This window comes from Monodelphis domestica, chromosome 5 (genome assembly GCF_027887165.1).
Source record: "Monodelphis domestica isolate mMonDom1 chromosome 5, mMonDom1.pri, whole genome shotgun sequence".
In the NCBI taxonomy this organism is placed as follows: domain Eukaryota; kingdom Metazoa; phylum Chordata; class Mammalia; order Didelphimorphia; family Didelphidae; genus Monodelphis; species Monodelphis domestica.
In genome coordinates, this window is record NC_077231.1 from 305317107 (window position 1) to 305331740 (window position 14634).

Consider the following 14634-nt stretch of genomic DNA (forward strand, 5'->3'; position numbering starts at 1 on the left):
AATGCAGCCCTGGATGCTAGGGAGCCCATCCCATCTCTGCCTCTCTGAATGTGGAAATGGCTCCATTTCTTATGCGGCGCCCAGGCTCTGGAGGGAGGTCTGTGTGGTCCTCCTGAACAGCCCCAGCCTCCAGCCCCCAGGAATGCAGGGTTTTCACATGCACCAAATGCTAATGCCTTGTTGCAGCATTTCCCACCTCCTGATGGGCTGAGCTGAAGACTGCTGGGGCTTCTTACCCTTTGTCACAGCTGCCTCGATTAGCATGGGAGCCCAAGGACTGTCCCTGGAGAGGCTAATCTGTTCCAACTTTGGGGGGGGTGGAATAAAAAGAATTAAATTCAGGGCCTTTCAGGTCTGCCCAGGGAGAGGATCTGGATTTGGGAGGAGGAAAGCCTGGAGAAGCTCCTCGGGGCAGGACAGGATGAGGCATGGCTAGGAAGCAGTTTGCCTGGAAAAGATGTTAAGAGATGTTAGCAGTGGTAGAGGCCAGAGAATCTGACAGATGAAGGCGGTCCAAGTCTCCCCCTGCTCTGCCCAGGTCAGAGCACACCTTTAAAAGGCAAGCATAAAGGGGCAATTCGGTGCCTCATGGAGATTTGGGAGGGACCTGGGTTCCAATTTGGCCTCTGCCATTTTTCTAGTTGTGTGACCCTGGGCTAGTCATTTAACCCCATTGTCTAGAACCCATACTTGGTACCAATTTTCAGACAGAAAATAAGGGTTTAAAAATCAAAACTGTTTTTAACTTGGAGAATTTCCGGGGGAAAAGGAAAAAAGATGGCCAAGAGGTAGAGTCAGAGGTGCTCCCCAAGGTCCCCGCGGGCATCTCCTCTGGAATTGGGGGTATTCAGCCCAGGGAAGACCCGAGATGAGCTAGCACGTTTAGCCTCCCACAGAAGGGTGGCAGCAGATGTGCAGCGTTGGGGAGGGCAGGTGCTCCCTCATTGGAGGTCTTCAAGCGGCTCCTTTTAGGGATGGCCGCAGGAGAGCCAGCCCTTCCGCTGGGCACAGGCACCCCCAGGCCAGGTCCACCACCATCCTTTGAAGCAGAAAAGGTAGCACAGCTGCTCCTCACCTACCTGGAAATAGACTGGGTAGAAAATGGGCTGGGGGGGGGGGGGGGGGGGGGGATCCCGTGGTGACTGGGGAAGGCTGGGGGGGGAGGCTTGATGGGACGCATAATTGGTGAAAAGTAAAAAGGTGATCAAAGATCTCCTGGGCCTGGCGCCACTGGACAGAGCAAAGCGCTGGGGGCGCCCCTTCTGCGGCCTCGTGGTCCTAACGCTTTGTAAGTGTGAGGCCTCTGGGGACCGGCAGCCCTAGCCCGGCAGAGCCAGGAAGAGGAGCTTCCGGGGGGTGTCGCCAGCTCTCGCCCACTCCCCTCCCCGAGATGGTGGCTGGTTCTGGGGAGGCCACAGAGACAGACCCAACGTGCGCCCTGAAGACGGCACCCAGAAATACCGAACTGAACCGGAATCTGCACTAAAGTCGTCTGCAGGCCCCAGCGGGGTTTGGGCTCCCGACTCCGCGAGGACCCCCATTAGGGATGGCCTGTTACAAATGGAGGCACCCCTGTGTCCGAGTCCCCTCCGGAGCAGGAAAAGCTTCATCGAAGACGTCCGTGTAGCCTTTCCCGCTCGTCACGGGCTTCCCCAAGAACACACACGGACACGGGTTCAATGGAAAAAAACCCTCACATTTATTCGATTAAACAACATAAAATAAACTGCATAGGAACAATTTTAAGGTCCAAAGAGTCACCAACTTTGTTTTAAGGCTGCTGGTAGCCGACGCGGCATCTCCTTGCTACCTTCTCCAGCCCTCTCCATGGACCGCAGTGATACATTCAGAAGCCTCCGTCTACACAGGAGTTTTGAACGCCTCCGTCTGCTCGTCCTCCGGCCCTTGCTATACGCCCGGCGCCCCCTCCCGGGGATCCCCGCGTCCTCCCCGACGAGCAAGGCCCCAGAGGCGGCAGACGGAGCAGGCCAGGTTCTCATCCATCGTGCTAGCAGCCCCCCCACCCCCCCACTAACTTCGAACTAACCATAATCACCCCCCACCCACCCGCCCTTCACCTGTACTGATTTTAGGGGGGAAAAACAGGGAACCACCCACCCACCACCAGAAGATAACACACAGCCCAGGGCCGGACACGGCGTCCTGGGGAAACAGCTACGCAGAGTAAGAAGCCACCGACACAGAAAGAGGCGAAGGCCCGGCAGGAGGCCTTCACGGCCGATTCTACCTGAGTTTGTAATGTTCATACAATCATCGAGAGGGTCTAAGACCATGCAGGGACGCACAAAGCTTTTAGAACCATCATTGGTTAACGCGGCGGGAGCTGCCCGCCTACCTGGCTTAATGTTCACCCGTAAGATCATCTTATTGATTCGTTTTTAAACAGAGGCGTGTCTTCTCACCATGACGCAGCCCAGCGCGCTGAGCGGGCGACGCTGGACACTACCACGACTCCCCGCCTGAAAGAACCCGGGGGCCCTGGGAGAGCCGCCCTCCTTTCCGGTAATGTGCTTCTCGCCTTATTTAAAACAAACCCCAAGTCCCCCCAGATTACCTTTGGTAGCAACAAAAATAAAGACATTCCCTCAAAGTTCTCCCCGGCCGTGGAGAGAAGCGGGCTCCTTAGGTCATGGCGGAAGACACCCCACTGGGCCAAGCTAACGACAAATACAATCACAAAGTCAAAACAATTCTCATTCCCTTCACACATTTGGTATCGATCCAAAGCATTCATAGCAATACAATCTTCTCTAACAGGACGTATTTGTAAACATCCAAACATAAGACAAAATAAAATATTTTTCTCTTGAAGAGAGGAGACCTAAAGGTCTTGAGGATGTAAGAATGCTGCAAATTCCAATTCCCAATAGATTTCAATGACGAGTCGGTTTTGTTTTTAATACTGAACAAAGTGGATTTTTAAAACAAGTTTGCATAACTCTTCATTAAAATAAAAGAGTCCAATTGGTTAAGAACGATTTGGATGGGGGGGACTGTTTGCTTGAGTTTCCTAAGAACATTTGGTTTCAATTCAGCTTCTCTAACCAGGGCAACTGAACCGTCCTCCTGAAAGTCAGCAAAATCTCCTGTAGGTCACCGGATAGATGAATGGGTCCATCTCCATAGGCATGGGAGCGCTGGGTGGTTTTTCCTCAAATCGATTAATACTATTTCTTCAGAGACCTGTTGAGTGCTTAAATGAGGTAGATGCTGTCTCTAAAAATGAGGTAGAAACAAGGCAAAGGACAAAAACCCAACAACTTCTCAAATAACTAAAAACAAAGAAACAACAACAAAAAAAGATGTCATGCTTTGTGCATCCTGCGCCAACAGCAAGCAGGGGCCCGAGGTCTCGGGGAAACTCGAGGATCAGAGGCATATTTGTCTAACGCAAGTACCAGTGTTTGAATTTTATACAGCTCCAGACTGTGGGAAACAAACTCCAAAGAGCGGTGTTTAAATAAATACCCTAGTTCCTTTTTTTTTTTTGGCACCGTGTAGATTTTTTTCCAAGAAAAACACAACAAAACAACAAAACAAACCCACAACACTTTGGCACGACTTTCACTCATTTACCAAACACAGAAATCTCACAAATCTTTAAAAGAAGAAAATAGACAAACAAATACAGTTCTGCTAGACCAAGCCTAAAGACTTCACTCTTCAAATAAATTAAGCTTTGGCTTAACTCTAACTAAAAGCTGAACTCAAGTTATCCCATTGGAAGCCAAACTCGAAGTGCCCTAATTCTGTTTGCAACTTGACTTTTTTGGCCCAATGTTAAATTTTAGCTTGTCTTTATGGTACGCTCTTATAGGGTTTCCCCTAAGTAAGTTACACTTAAAACTGGTACCAATGGAGGGTTTTTGTTCTAGCTCACCTAGGGTACTGCCTTACACAGTGCCAGGGCTACCTCATATGTGTTCTGTGTCACAGGCTTGGCAGCAGGATGGCCTAATAGTCACGTTCGCTGCCAGAAAGCGGTTTGTTTTAGCTGACCACACTTTTCAAAGGTCATCAGCCCCCCACCCACCCAAAGTGGTTTAACCCATGGATTATTTAAATTCCTTCAGGAGAGTTTTAGTGCACAAATCCAATCCGCCTTTTCTAAAACTAGTTGGATGAAAACGAATCTCCTTAGCATCTCCCCTGACTCACTGCCCACCCTCAGCGACCATGGGGCCAGTGCCAAAGGAGGTTGTTGGAAAGTATCTAAAAGTCACGTCTTTATCGGAAACAAACTCTCTCCTTGGGTCCCATTCTCACACAGCTGATGTGCCTAAACTGCACCTTTCCAGATACCTCAGCCTTCCCTGGCAATGGAAAGTAAACATTCAGAGCAGGGGGATTTGGGTGCTTGTTGAATAGCCACACCCCTAGGGGGTACCAGATGTTGGCTTTCATTCCATTCTTCCCTTTGAATGAAGACCCACTCATGTTGGAAGCTGGACTAACATTCTTTCAGAGCGCTTAGCGCTCTTCCAGCAGGAGAGAAAAGGCTGTGGGGATCCATCGGCAGATGGTGATGTTTTACAAACAAAGACTTCCCAAGTGTGACACACATTTCTTGGAAAGACAGCCAGGCACACGTGTGCTATTGATCTACTGATTTAAAGGGAGCTGTACTACCAAGGAAGGAAGCCAAGCCATGCCTCTTCCGATTCGAGACATCCAAACAAAGTTTACTCCCAGATCGGTGAAGGTCGGCTTTAACGCTTAGACATTACAAGACGGAGAACCATCTTGAAAGCCAAACTCTAAGTTTTTGACATGTCAGTTACTGCTGATGAACAAAAAGGTAACGCATCATCTGGGTCTCCAAATTTCCCGCCAAAATGTCTGCAGGAAGAGACCAGAGTTGAGATGTGGGAAAGAAAAGCGTTAGGCACGATAGAAAGATGTGCTAGAATACAGGCTAAGGCAGTAAGGAAGATTATGGGGGGAAAATCCACAAGGACTCCCAGAATTGAAATCTTTTTAAAGCTTTTAGAACTCGTTATCTTTGGTATTTAAGGGGTGCTGGGTGGTATTTTCTCACTAAAAAAAGACCTTCCCCAACTGTCACTAAACATAAAAATGGTTCAGTGAGAATTTGGAATTTAGGGACAAAAGTGACTAAGTCATGACAGCCAAAGAAAATGGGAAAGGTTTCATTATCGGGGGGGCACAATCAGAGGCATTACATTAGAGGTGATTGGGGAATGAGTGAGAAGCATTCGAATGCCAGACTCAAATACTTCTCACCCCTTCCTCTCTTCCTGACAGATATTTGGGTGCAATGCCTTGTCTGCATTAAGAATTTCCCATGCTGTTTCCACATGGGGTACTCGGGAGTCTGGCTTCTACCTTCCAGACTTTATTGGCTTTACAAAATAGATACGCTGAGAATTTTTGTGGATCCACCCAGGATTTTATGGACACAGTATCCTCTCTTCCTTGACAAAGTCTTTAGTTTAGGAAGAGAAGACCTCAAGAACATATAGGGGGAAAGAGAGAGAGCAAAAGAAACAAGGCAGGAGCACCAGAAAGAGAAGGCAGTGAAGAGAGGAGAGATCTTGAAAACCTCAAATTGCAATGACCCCAGTAACGAAAAAGCTGCCCAAAGGAGGTGTCTTTGGACAGGGAGATTCCGTTATCCTTTGTGCCGCCATCTCCTAGGTGGCAAAAATAAATAGCTCTCTCCCAAGTCACTAGCTTTCTCAGGTCTGACCCTTTTGAACTAACAGCCATTCCTCCTTCCAGGATGGAAATGGAGGCTAATCTATGAGGCTTTCTGACCTCTGAAAACTAGCTGGCTCCCAAACCCTCACTAGGGCTCAGGGAAGCCTGATTTCTTTTTAGAGAAGACAAGAAACAAAGTGAGAAGCCCAATAACTAGGGAAAATACAAGGCCTGCCTCTGCCCCTGCAGGATGTCTACAATTTCTGCTTATCCTTCAAGTCAGATGAGGAGCTAATGAAAAAGCTCCAGGTCATGAGAAGAAACTCGTGCCCAGCTAGGAATACCATAAACTCCCAAGTGCCCAGGTCTGGCCACTGGGTTCAAGGCTGAGCGCTCTGCCTTTTGTTCTTTGGTACATGCGGACCAAGGCAGAGTAGGGAGGAAGCGGCCCCCTTCCTCACTTTTACCTGCCTCTGTCAAACATCTGAAGGGGGATAAGTTCAGAGGGGAAACGATCTCTACATTCAAAAGCACTCCAAGTAATTAATGCTGACTATCAAGTCTCCTGTGCAACACCAGTTTTCACAAATGATGCAATTAAAGTGACCTCTCAGAAGATCCAAGAATTCTTTTTGTTGGGGAAGGGAAATGTTAACTCTGACAATTAAAGGTTTTTGTTCCCTGAACATCCAAAGCTGTAAAAAATTGTGCTTTAAAATAAAAACTTTATTCTTCCACCTACCACCATCACTCTGAGAAAAAAAAAATCCTAACTACAACACACGACAACAATTCCCCACGTTCCTTTACTTCTCCTTCTGATGTTCTCAAACATCCAAACACACACACACACACTCACTCTCTCAAAACATTTTTTTAAAAGTTTTAAATCCAAGAATTAGATGACTTCCACTCTTCCTAACCAATATTTGTTCCTAACAAATCACACCCCTCCCTCCCCGACAAAAACTATCCCCGAAACACTGAAGAATATTGAATAAAAGTCATCAAAAAACTTAAGATGCTGTGTGCCATCTTCTTGGCTTTACTATCTGGGATGGGGACACCGCACACACTCCTCTAAAACAGAACCCCCCATAGGAAAGGCCCCCTTTTCTCAGCTGGCACACCCCACCCATATTTTCCAGAAATAAGAAAAAGCTGCTCAACAGTAAGTCAAACACACTGAGGTATAAAAGGGGAGGAAAATAGACTCTGTTGCAGCATTTTAAAAAGTTTTTAAAAGGCTTACGAAAACACACTTAACACAGGCAGAAACCCACAAACCACAGTCTAGAATCCAGAACACAGATGCTCTAAGTACCTAACCCTACTTTTTTCATCTTATATATATGTAAATATATATCTATAGAGACATATAGATACATATAGATCTATAGTTTTTAAGTTAGAGAGCGAGCCTCGCTTGGCTTCCCCTCTAGAAAGCTTGATCGCACACGACCTGTCCAGTGATAGCACGGTGACCACTCCAATGGCCACCCATCTTGAGGATGGAGATAAATCCCAAAACTGCACTGGGCTGAGAAAGGGGAGGGGGAAGGGACAAAGGGAGGAGGAAACCGAAAGATCATGAGGTAGATAAGACTCTGTGACTTCCCAGGCTCAATCCCTGCAGAAAGGTAAGTACATTCATCTGTAAAAAAATAAAGATGAGGTAGGTCTTCAGTAACGTTGTACTTTTTTTGTTCTCTTAATAAAGAAAAAAAAATTTCCCTGAGACACTTTCTTCTTTGAAATTCAAAATGGAAAACCAACCAACCAACCAACCACCCCCCCACCCACCCCAAAGAACAACCTCAAGAACAACAAAGCCAACATTCTTCTTATTAAAAGATGAGGATCCGATTGTTTCCAAAATCGACCACGACAATCATGCCATCTGGAGTGACAGCAATGCCAGAGGGACGGTCCATTTGGCCAAAGCCACTTCCCTGAGCACCAAATTTGCATATGAAACTGCCATTGGATTCAAATATCTGCACCCGATGATTCCTGGAATCGGCCACGATGATGCGTCCTTCCTGGTCCACCGCGACCCCCTGAGGGCGCAGGAACTGCCCATTGCTTGTGCCCTCTGACCCCAGGAAGCGTGCAGACTGGCAGTCTGGGTGGATGACCAGCAGGCGGTGGTTGTTGAAGTCCGTCACCACCAGATGGCCTTCGTGATTGAAGGTCACGCCCCGGGGGGAATCAAAGTGCTTCCAGAGGGCCCCTTCAAAGCCGTACTTGTTCAGGAAGGCTCCATCGGGCCCGAACAGCTGGACTCGGTGGTTCCGGGTATCAGAGACCAGAATCTTGCCTTCCGAATTCACTGCCACGTCCCAAGGGTAGTTGAACTGTCCGTTCTTCGTGCCTTTCTCACCAAACTTGAGCAGGAACTGCCCGTCAAACGTGAAGATCTGGATGCGATGATTGTCCTTGTCGGCCACCACGATCCTCCGGGAGGAGTCGCAGGCCACCCCCGCCGGGCGGTCGAACTGGCCGGGCCGCGAGCCCAACGTGCCGAACTTGTGATAGAAGGTGCCGCAGGGCTTAAACACCTGGATGCGGTTGTTGCTGCGGTCAGCCACGATGATGTAGCCCTCCTTGTCCACGCTGACCCCCCACGGGCGGCACAGCTTTCCGTCGTTGTCCCCCTCGCTGCCGAAGGCGAGGCCGGGCAGGCCGATCCCCACGTAGCTCCGGCCGGACTTGACCAGCACCTTGAAAGGGCTGTTTTCGATGTGCTGGTTGCACATCATGACAGAGACCAGGTGCTCGCCTTCCAGCTGCGGCCGGTAGCTGACCAGGTAGGTCCCGTTCTGCTGGTCGCTAACGTCGGCGCCGAACAGGTTCCCGTCGGGCCCCATCACCACAGCGGACATCAGGTCTCCCCCGGACAGCCGCGGCTCCCCGTCGTGGTCGTAGCCGATGACGGTGAACGAGGCCACCTTGCCTTGGAGGGCGCGTTTCAGGCCTTCCCCGGTGGCCTTCGTCAGGGGCGCAAAAGCCCCGCTACTGACGAAGCCCAGAGACTTGATGGCCAGGTACAGCGCCTGGTCGGGCGGTGTGAACATGACTCTGTCGTCTTCCTGGGGCTTCAGGAGGCTCCGCACGGTCTTGAGCTCCTGCACCTGGGCCAGCATGCGGTCTCGGGCCAGCAGGATGTCCATGGCGCGCCCCTCCTCCAGGACCTGCTGCACCGCGCTGATGGTGCTGTCCAGCTTGTTGAGGTTCTGCCGAAGCTTTTCCACTTGCAGGTACAGAGACTTGGCCTTGACCTGCCGGATCTTCTCCACCTGGGAGGAGAAAGAGGGGCAGAGAGGGAAGAGGCTTTGCTGAAAATAGCACAGAGACAAACAGACGTCCGGCTCGGCGTCTCCTAAAGAAACCGAGTCACAGGAACCTTCACACTCGAGACAAGAGACTCTCTATAATGGGATTCGCCAAGAAGGATTTAGAAGAATGTTTCATTGATGCCTTGGGGTTGGCATCAGCCCTTTTAAGGAAGCAGCGCCACCGCCAGCCCTCAAGACTGGTCCCCCCTCAAAATGACAACAAAAACGTAAAAATACACATACTCAAGTCTGTGTGTATTTATGAATAATGAGAGAAATCCAGCCACATGAGCACCACCCGTTCCACGACATGGGATAACCTACTTCACGTTCTGCTCTCACTGGCCCCCGATGCCTCTGCTCAGAGGAAGGGGCCGTCTTTATTTAGCGCTCCTTCGGTGTTGGGTTTTTATTGGGGGGTTCCAGCTATTCTCTTTGGGGATCTTGTCACTGCTTTTGACACCAGGCAATTCTGGGGGCGCTTACCAGGAAGGAGGGAGAACAAGGCAAACCTTGGCCCGGACCCAGCATTCTCAGAGGGACGTTTCAGTTGAAATCGCTCCTCTCCTTCGGCCAGATTCTCTGCCTCGGCTCTCCCACCTAATCTCCCTCATTTCACTGAACTGATAGGAAGAAGAGTCTCATCCCTGGGGAGTGAGAAATCCCCCACCTGCTTTTATGAAGGAGTCGATCTTACTGGTAACAGTAGTCTTTGGTTAATCATAGTTGCGATGATAGGATAATGAAACAATGTTAGCCCGTTCCTATTTTAGTCGTGTTTTCATCATTGTTTAACAACAGTTTTAAGGCATGATTTAATTGTCCTTTTTGCATAGTTAATCATCAACTAGCCTTCTAGGCATTATTCGGCCTTCATCACCTCCCCTCCATCCTGGTACACATCATGGTCTTCTCTGAGGGAGCAGGATTTAGCATCCCTGCATCACCCCTACATCATCTCCTCTGTTGCAACTTGGAGGGGGAACGCTTAAGCAGTCCCAACCAATCAGCTTCTAATGACACCTGTCGAGAGTTGTTTTTAAAATGCTATACAAGTTGTACTTGACTTTGGCATATAAAGGAGGCCCTTACCCTAGGCTCTGGGTCTTTTGGTCTTGACCAAGAGTCCGGCTTTATTGTGAGAGCGGCCCTCCCAAAAAAAGATTTCTTTTTAGCTTAGAGACTTTGTCTCTCTAATAGGCATTTCTGCTCATAGAATTTTCCCAACACCCTTAAGCAGGCTTTGGGAGCTCTCCATTAAAGCATGGGCGCTATCATCATAATAGGGAGGTCAGGAGACCAAGCTTATATTTCAGTTAATTTCAAGCAAAGATCAGGGGTTCTATGTGGAGACTAGATAGGCTGACCTGGAGTCTGGAGGGTTTCTCACACAGGGTGGTGGCAGGCTGACCCTGGGAAAGTCACTTAACCACCTTTCAGTGATCTAGACAACTCTTGAATGCCCCAGTGTTACAAAGACATTGGTCTACCTTGGCAGGGGAAATGGTTCATCAAAGGACCAATTAACCTCATGAAATCACTGGACTAGTCCTTACACCTTTCTCGAAGACTCAAAGTCAAGACTATGTTCAATGTAGTTATTTTCTCTTCCTGTATTCCTAATCATCTAAGCAAAATGGATGTATTGCCTTTCCCTCACCGCCATTTTGGCTCTCTGTTCTGCCTAGAATGCCCCACTCCATCACTACTTGTACAGATCTTGGCCTTCCTTCTAGACTTTATGGCCAAAAATCAAACCAGTCTTATCTAAAATGTCTGGAGTGGTCCACAGAACTGCAGAAGAGCTAACTGGTCCTTACTGGGAAGAACCAGCACAAGGGTCCTCCTTAGCACGGGATACTGGTTCCAAGTAGGAGGCAAAGAATTTGTACAAAGAGACCCCAAGAGACAGAAGGCAAACTGTCAAGCTGCCAGGAAGCCTTTGGGATACAGAACACCATGACTGGGTCTATCATTAAGAAAAAACAAAGATATTCCTGTCCTCGGGGATCTTGGTGTCTGATTGGGAAGAAAAGAGAAACAGTGGGCCGCTGAATAGAAGGAGGGAGGGAGGCTTTGATGGCTGGTATTGGGATAATTAATAGTAACTAGAGAATGGGGAAGGCGTCTCAGAAGAAGGTTTGTGGTGGAAATTGAGATTCAGAGGGAAAAGATGAGCAACAATCTCCTGGCTCAAAGAACAAGCCACAATCGTAGGAAATTTGTACAGCTTCAGAGGGTGGAGGAGAAAGACAAGGGACCCAAACAGAGTTTGACCTGGCAAATGTCTTGGAAACAGCCAGCCAGAGAGAGACAGAGAATCTAAGTGAGGAGAAGCACGTGGGAGGAAGCCATCGGTCTGGAAAGTGAGGCAGTCAGGGAAGGAGACTCTGAAAGGAGGACAAGGATGTGCGGGAAGGAGGATGTCACAGCATTTAGGAAGCCAAATACCCAGAGAATATGGAGGAGAGTGAGTCACAGAGCTCTGCCAGTTGGAGTTGGCCAGCTGGAACTAATGGCACTGGAAAGAAGTCAGGGACAATGAAGATCAATCATGAGGCTTAGTGAACAACTATCAGAAAGAAAATGGGACTCTTTACTATGTAAAAAAACAAAAGGCAGGGAAAAAGGTAGGTGGCTCAGTGGATAGAGAGCCAGGAGGTCCTGGGTTCAAATCTGACCCCAGACGCTTTCTGGCTGTGTAGCCCAGGGCAGGTCACTTAACCCCAATTGCTATTTGCTCTTCTGGCTGGGAACCGATACACAGTATGATTCTAAGGAAGTAAAATCCCATCATTTACAATAAATACAAGACTGACATTTTCCCTCCCGAGTGATTATTTTATAAGGTGCAGGACTAAAGAAAGTTGTCATTCTCTTGGGAGGGATGGAAGCACCTCAAGCCCAGAGCCAGGGCAGGGAAGACGGGCTGCTTTGCATCCCTGGAGGTGAGCATTCAAAGGCTCCGCACGCCACCCCCAAACCCCGAACCCCAGCAGATGACAAAGAGCCTTTCAGCCAGAAAGCCAGAAAAGCAAGTTTGTGGCCCGTTCCACAGACAGTCTTCTCAAATTGCACCAAGCAGCTCGGCTCCCGCTTTTAATTAACATTTGGGGATGTTCTGTCAGAGCTGAACAATGGCCGCATTTGAGTGTCCGGAGGGGCAGAAGACTCGAGGACTCCCGCTTTTTGTCTCACCAGTGACTTCTATAAACGTCCATTTTTCTCTCTCTCTCCAGCTGCCTTTTCATGGGAGGATTATTTCCCCCAAACAGGCCTGGGTCCCACTCTGGACCACCCCAAGAGCACAGGCTTTGGCAAAATTCTCGCCCAGGCTGTGACCAGAGATGGGGAGGTCCCAGCCTCAAACACTCCTACCTGAGTGACCCTGGACAAGTCACTTAATCCTTCGTGCCCTTCTGCCCTGGAACCAATACACAGTACTGATCAAAGATGGAGGGAAGGATTAAAGAAAAAAGCGCCCAGCTGAGCTTCCCCGCACCCAAAGGCAGAGCAATCAGAGCCGGGACGAGCCTTCTGGAGGCCAAGAGAAGAACAAGACGAGGAGGGAAGGGACGGGGGTGCCAGGGAGCGAGCAGCCCGAGGCATTTTCTCCATCTGGTCTTTAAATAGCCCCTCGGATTGGCATCTCGTCCTCTACAATGGGAGGAAAGACCTTCTGAACAGAAAGGAAGCCGGGCCAGGAAATGGAGCCACCCAGAAATTCCCCCAAAGGCCTCTTTGCTATCAGTTTGCTCGCCTCGAAAAGCCGCCTCCCTGGTGCTCTCCCTCCCGCGCTCTCTTCTCTCCGTGACTGCAATAAAAACTTGATGACTTCTCTCATTCATGGCTATCCAGCAGCCCTGAAAAGTGCCCTTGTGGCCCGTCCGGGGGAGGAGGACGCACAATGCGCCAGTGTGTCCGGAGACAGCGGGGGCCTCCCCCCCAATGGCCCGTGAACTACGCCAGCGTTCCCAGTTTAGCCCGCTGCGCTCTCACCTTCCACAGCAGCTCACACTCCCGCTCCTCCAGGGCCTTCTTGTGCCGGGACGTAACCGCCTTCACTTCGGACTGGACCACCTTCGCCTTCATCTCCACTTGCTCCGCCACCGCCTGGGCCTGTTCGATGCTTAGCTGAAAACACAAAAGGATGGCGAATGGGCATTTGTCCAGAGCTGCCGGGCAGCCTGGACGGGAAACCGCTGTCGCTCAGCCCCGCTCCCTCCCACCAGAGATGACGATGAGCCCCGGCAGGCTTGGCATGGCAAGAGGCGGTACCTGTCTAGCACATAACCCAAGAAGTGCCTGGCACCCCGCCTTCCCCTCTAGAGAACTAGCACCTCGGCCGTGTATGTCAGGACTATTAAGAGGCACTTCGACACGGGAAAACCAGCGTAGCCAAGGAACAGGTGAAAATGCAAAACCAGGATCAAATTTACGGTGTGCTGTCAAGCGGCTATGAGCAGGGACCAGCCAGCGCAGGAGGAAGCCCACAAGGGCACATCCATCACCCCCCAGTATCTCCCCCGCAGCTGCCCCATTGGTGGGCACTAAATGTGTCCAGCCCCACGTGCCTCTTTGAAATCATGGATTTTTAACAAAAGCTCAGAGCCCTGCTGGGTGTGGAGTCAGGAAGACTCATCTTTCTGAGTTCAAATCTGCTTTCAGACACATTAACTAGCTGCATGATCCTGGGCAAGTCCCTTATCCCTGCCTGTTCATGTCCCTTGCCCATTTATCAATGGGAGAATGGCTTGATTTTTTGTACAATTGATTTAGTTCTTTGTAAATTTGAGTAATTAAACCTTTGTCAGAGGTTTTTATGAAGATTGTTTCCCAATAGATTGTTTCCCAATTTGTTACTTCCCTTCTGATTTTAGTTACATTGGTTTTGTTTGTGCAAAAACTCTTTAATTTAATCTAATTAAAATTATTTATTTTACATTTTGTGATTTTTTTCTACCTCTTGCTTGGTTTTAAAATCTTTCCTTGCCCAAATATCTGACATGTATACTATTCTGTGTTCACCTAATTTACTTACAGTTTCCTTCTTTAAATTCAAGTCATTCACCCATTCTGAGTTTATCTTGGTGTAGGGTGTGAGGTGTTGATCCAAACTTAATCTCTCCCACACTGTCTTCCAGTTTTCCCAGCAGTTTTTATCAAATAGTGGATTTTTGTCCCAAAAGCTGGGATCTTTGGGCTTTCTAGCAATACCACTGCTGGGTTTATACCCCAAAGAGATAATAAGGAAAAAGACTTGTACAAGAATATTCATAGCTGCGCTCTTTGTGGTAGCAAAAAATTGGAAAATGAGGGGATGCCCATCAATTGGGGAATGGCTGAACAAATTGTGGTATCTGTTGGTGATGGAATACTCTTGTGCTCTAAGGAATGATGAACTGGAGGAATTCCATGTGAACTGGAACAACCTCCAGGAATTGATGCGGAGTGAAAGGAGCAGAACCAGGAAAACATTGTACACAGAGACTGATACACTGTGGTACAATTGAATGTAATGGACTTCTCTACTAGCAGCAATGCAATGACCCAGGACAATTCTGAGGGAATTATGAGAAAGAATGTATCTGCATCCAGAGGAAGAACTGTGGGA

The 14634-nt window shown here is 48.9% G+C and overlaps 1 protein-coding gene across 1 annotated transcript in view; it reads right to left on the reverse strand.

The window, feature by feature from the left end:
• Window positions 1-2071: 2071 nt before the first annotated feature.
• The window catches only part of TRIM71 (tripartite motif containing 71), a 62239-nt gene continuing 49676 nt past the window's right edge, over window positions 2072-14634 (reverse strand). The window contains exons 3-4 of the mRNA XM_056800390.1: window positions 13020-13154; window positions 2072-8981 (exon numbers count right to left, since the gene is read on the reverse strand). Coding sequence (XP_056656368.1) covers window positions 7530-8981; window positions 13020-13154 — 1587 coding nt within the window. The 3' untranslated portion in view covers window positions 2072-7529. The remainder of the gene's footprint in view (window positions 8982-13019; window positions 13155-14634) is intronic.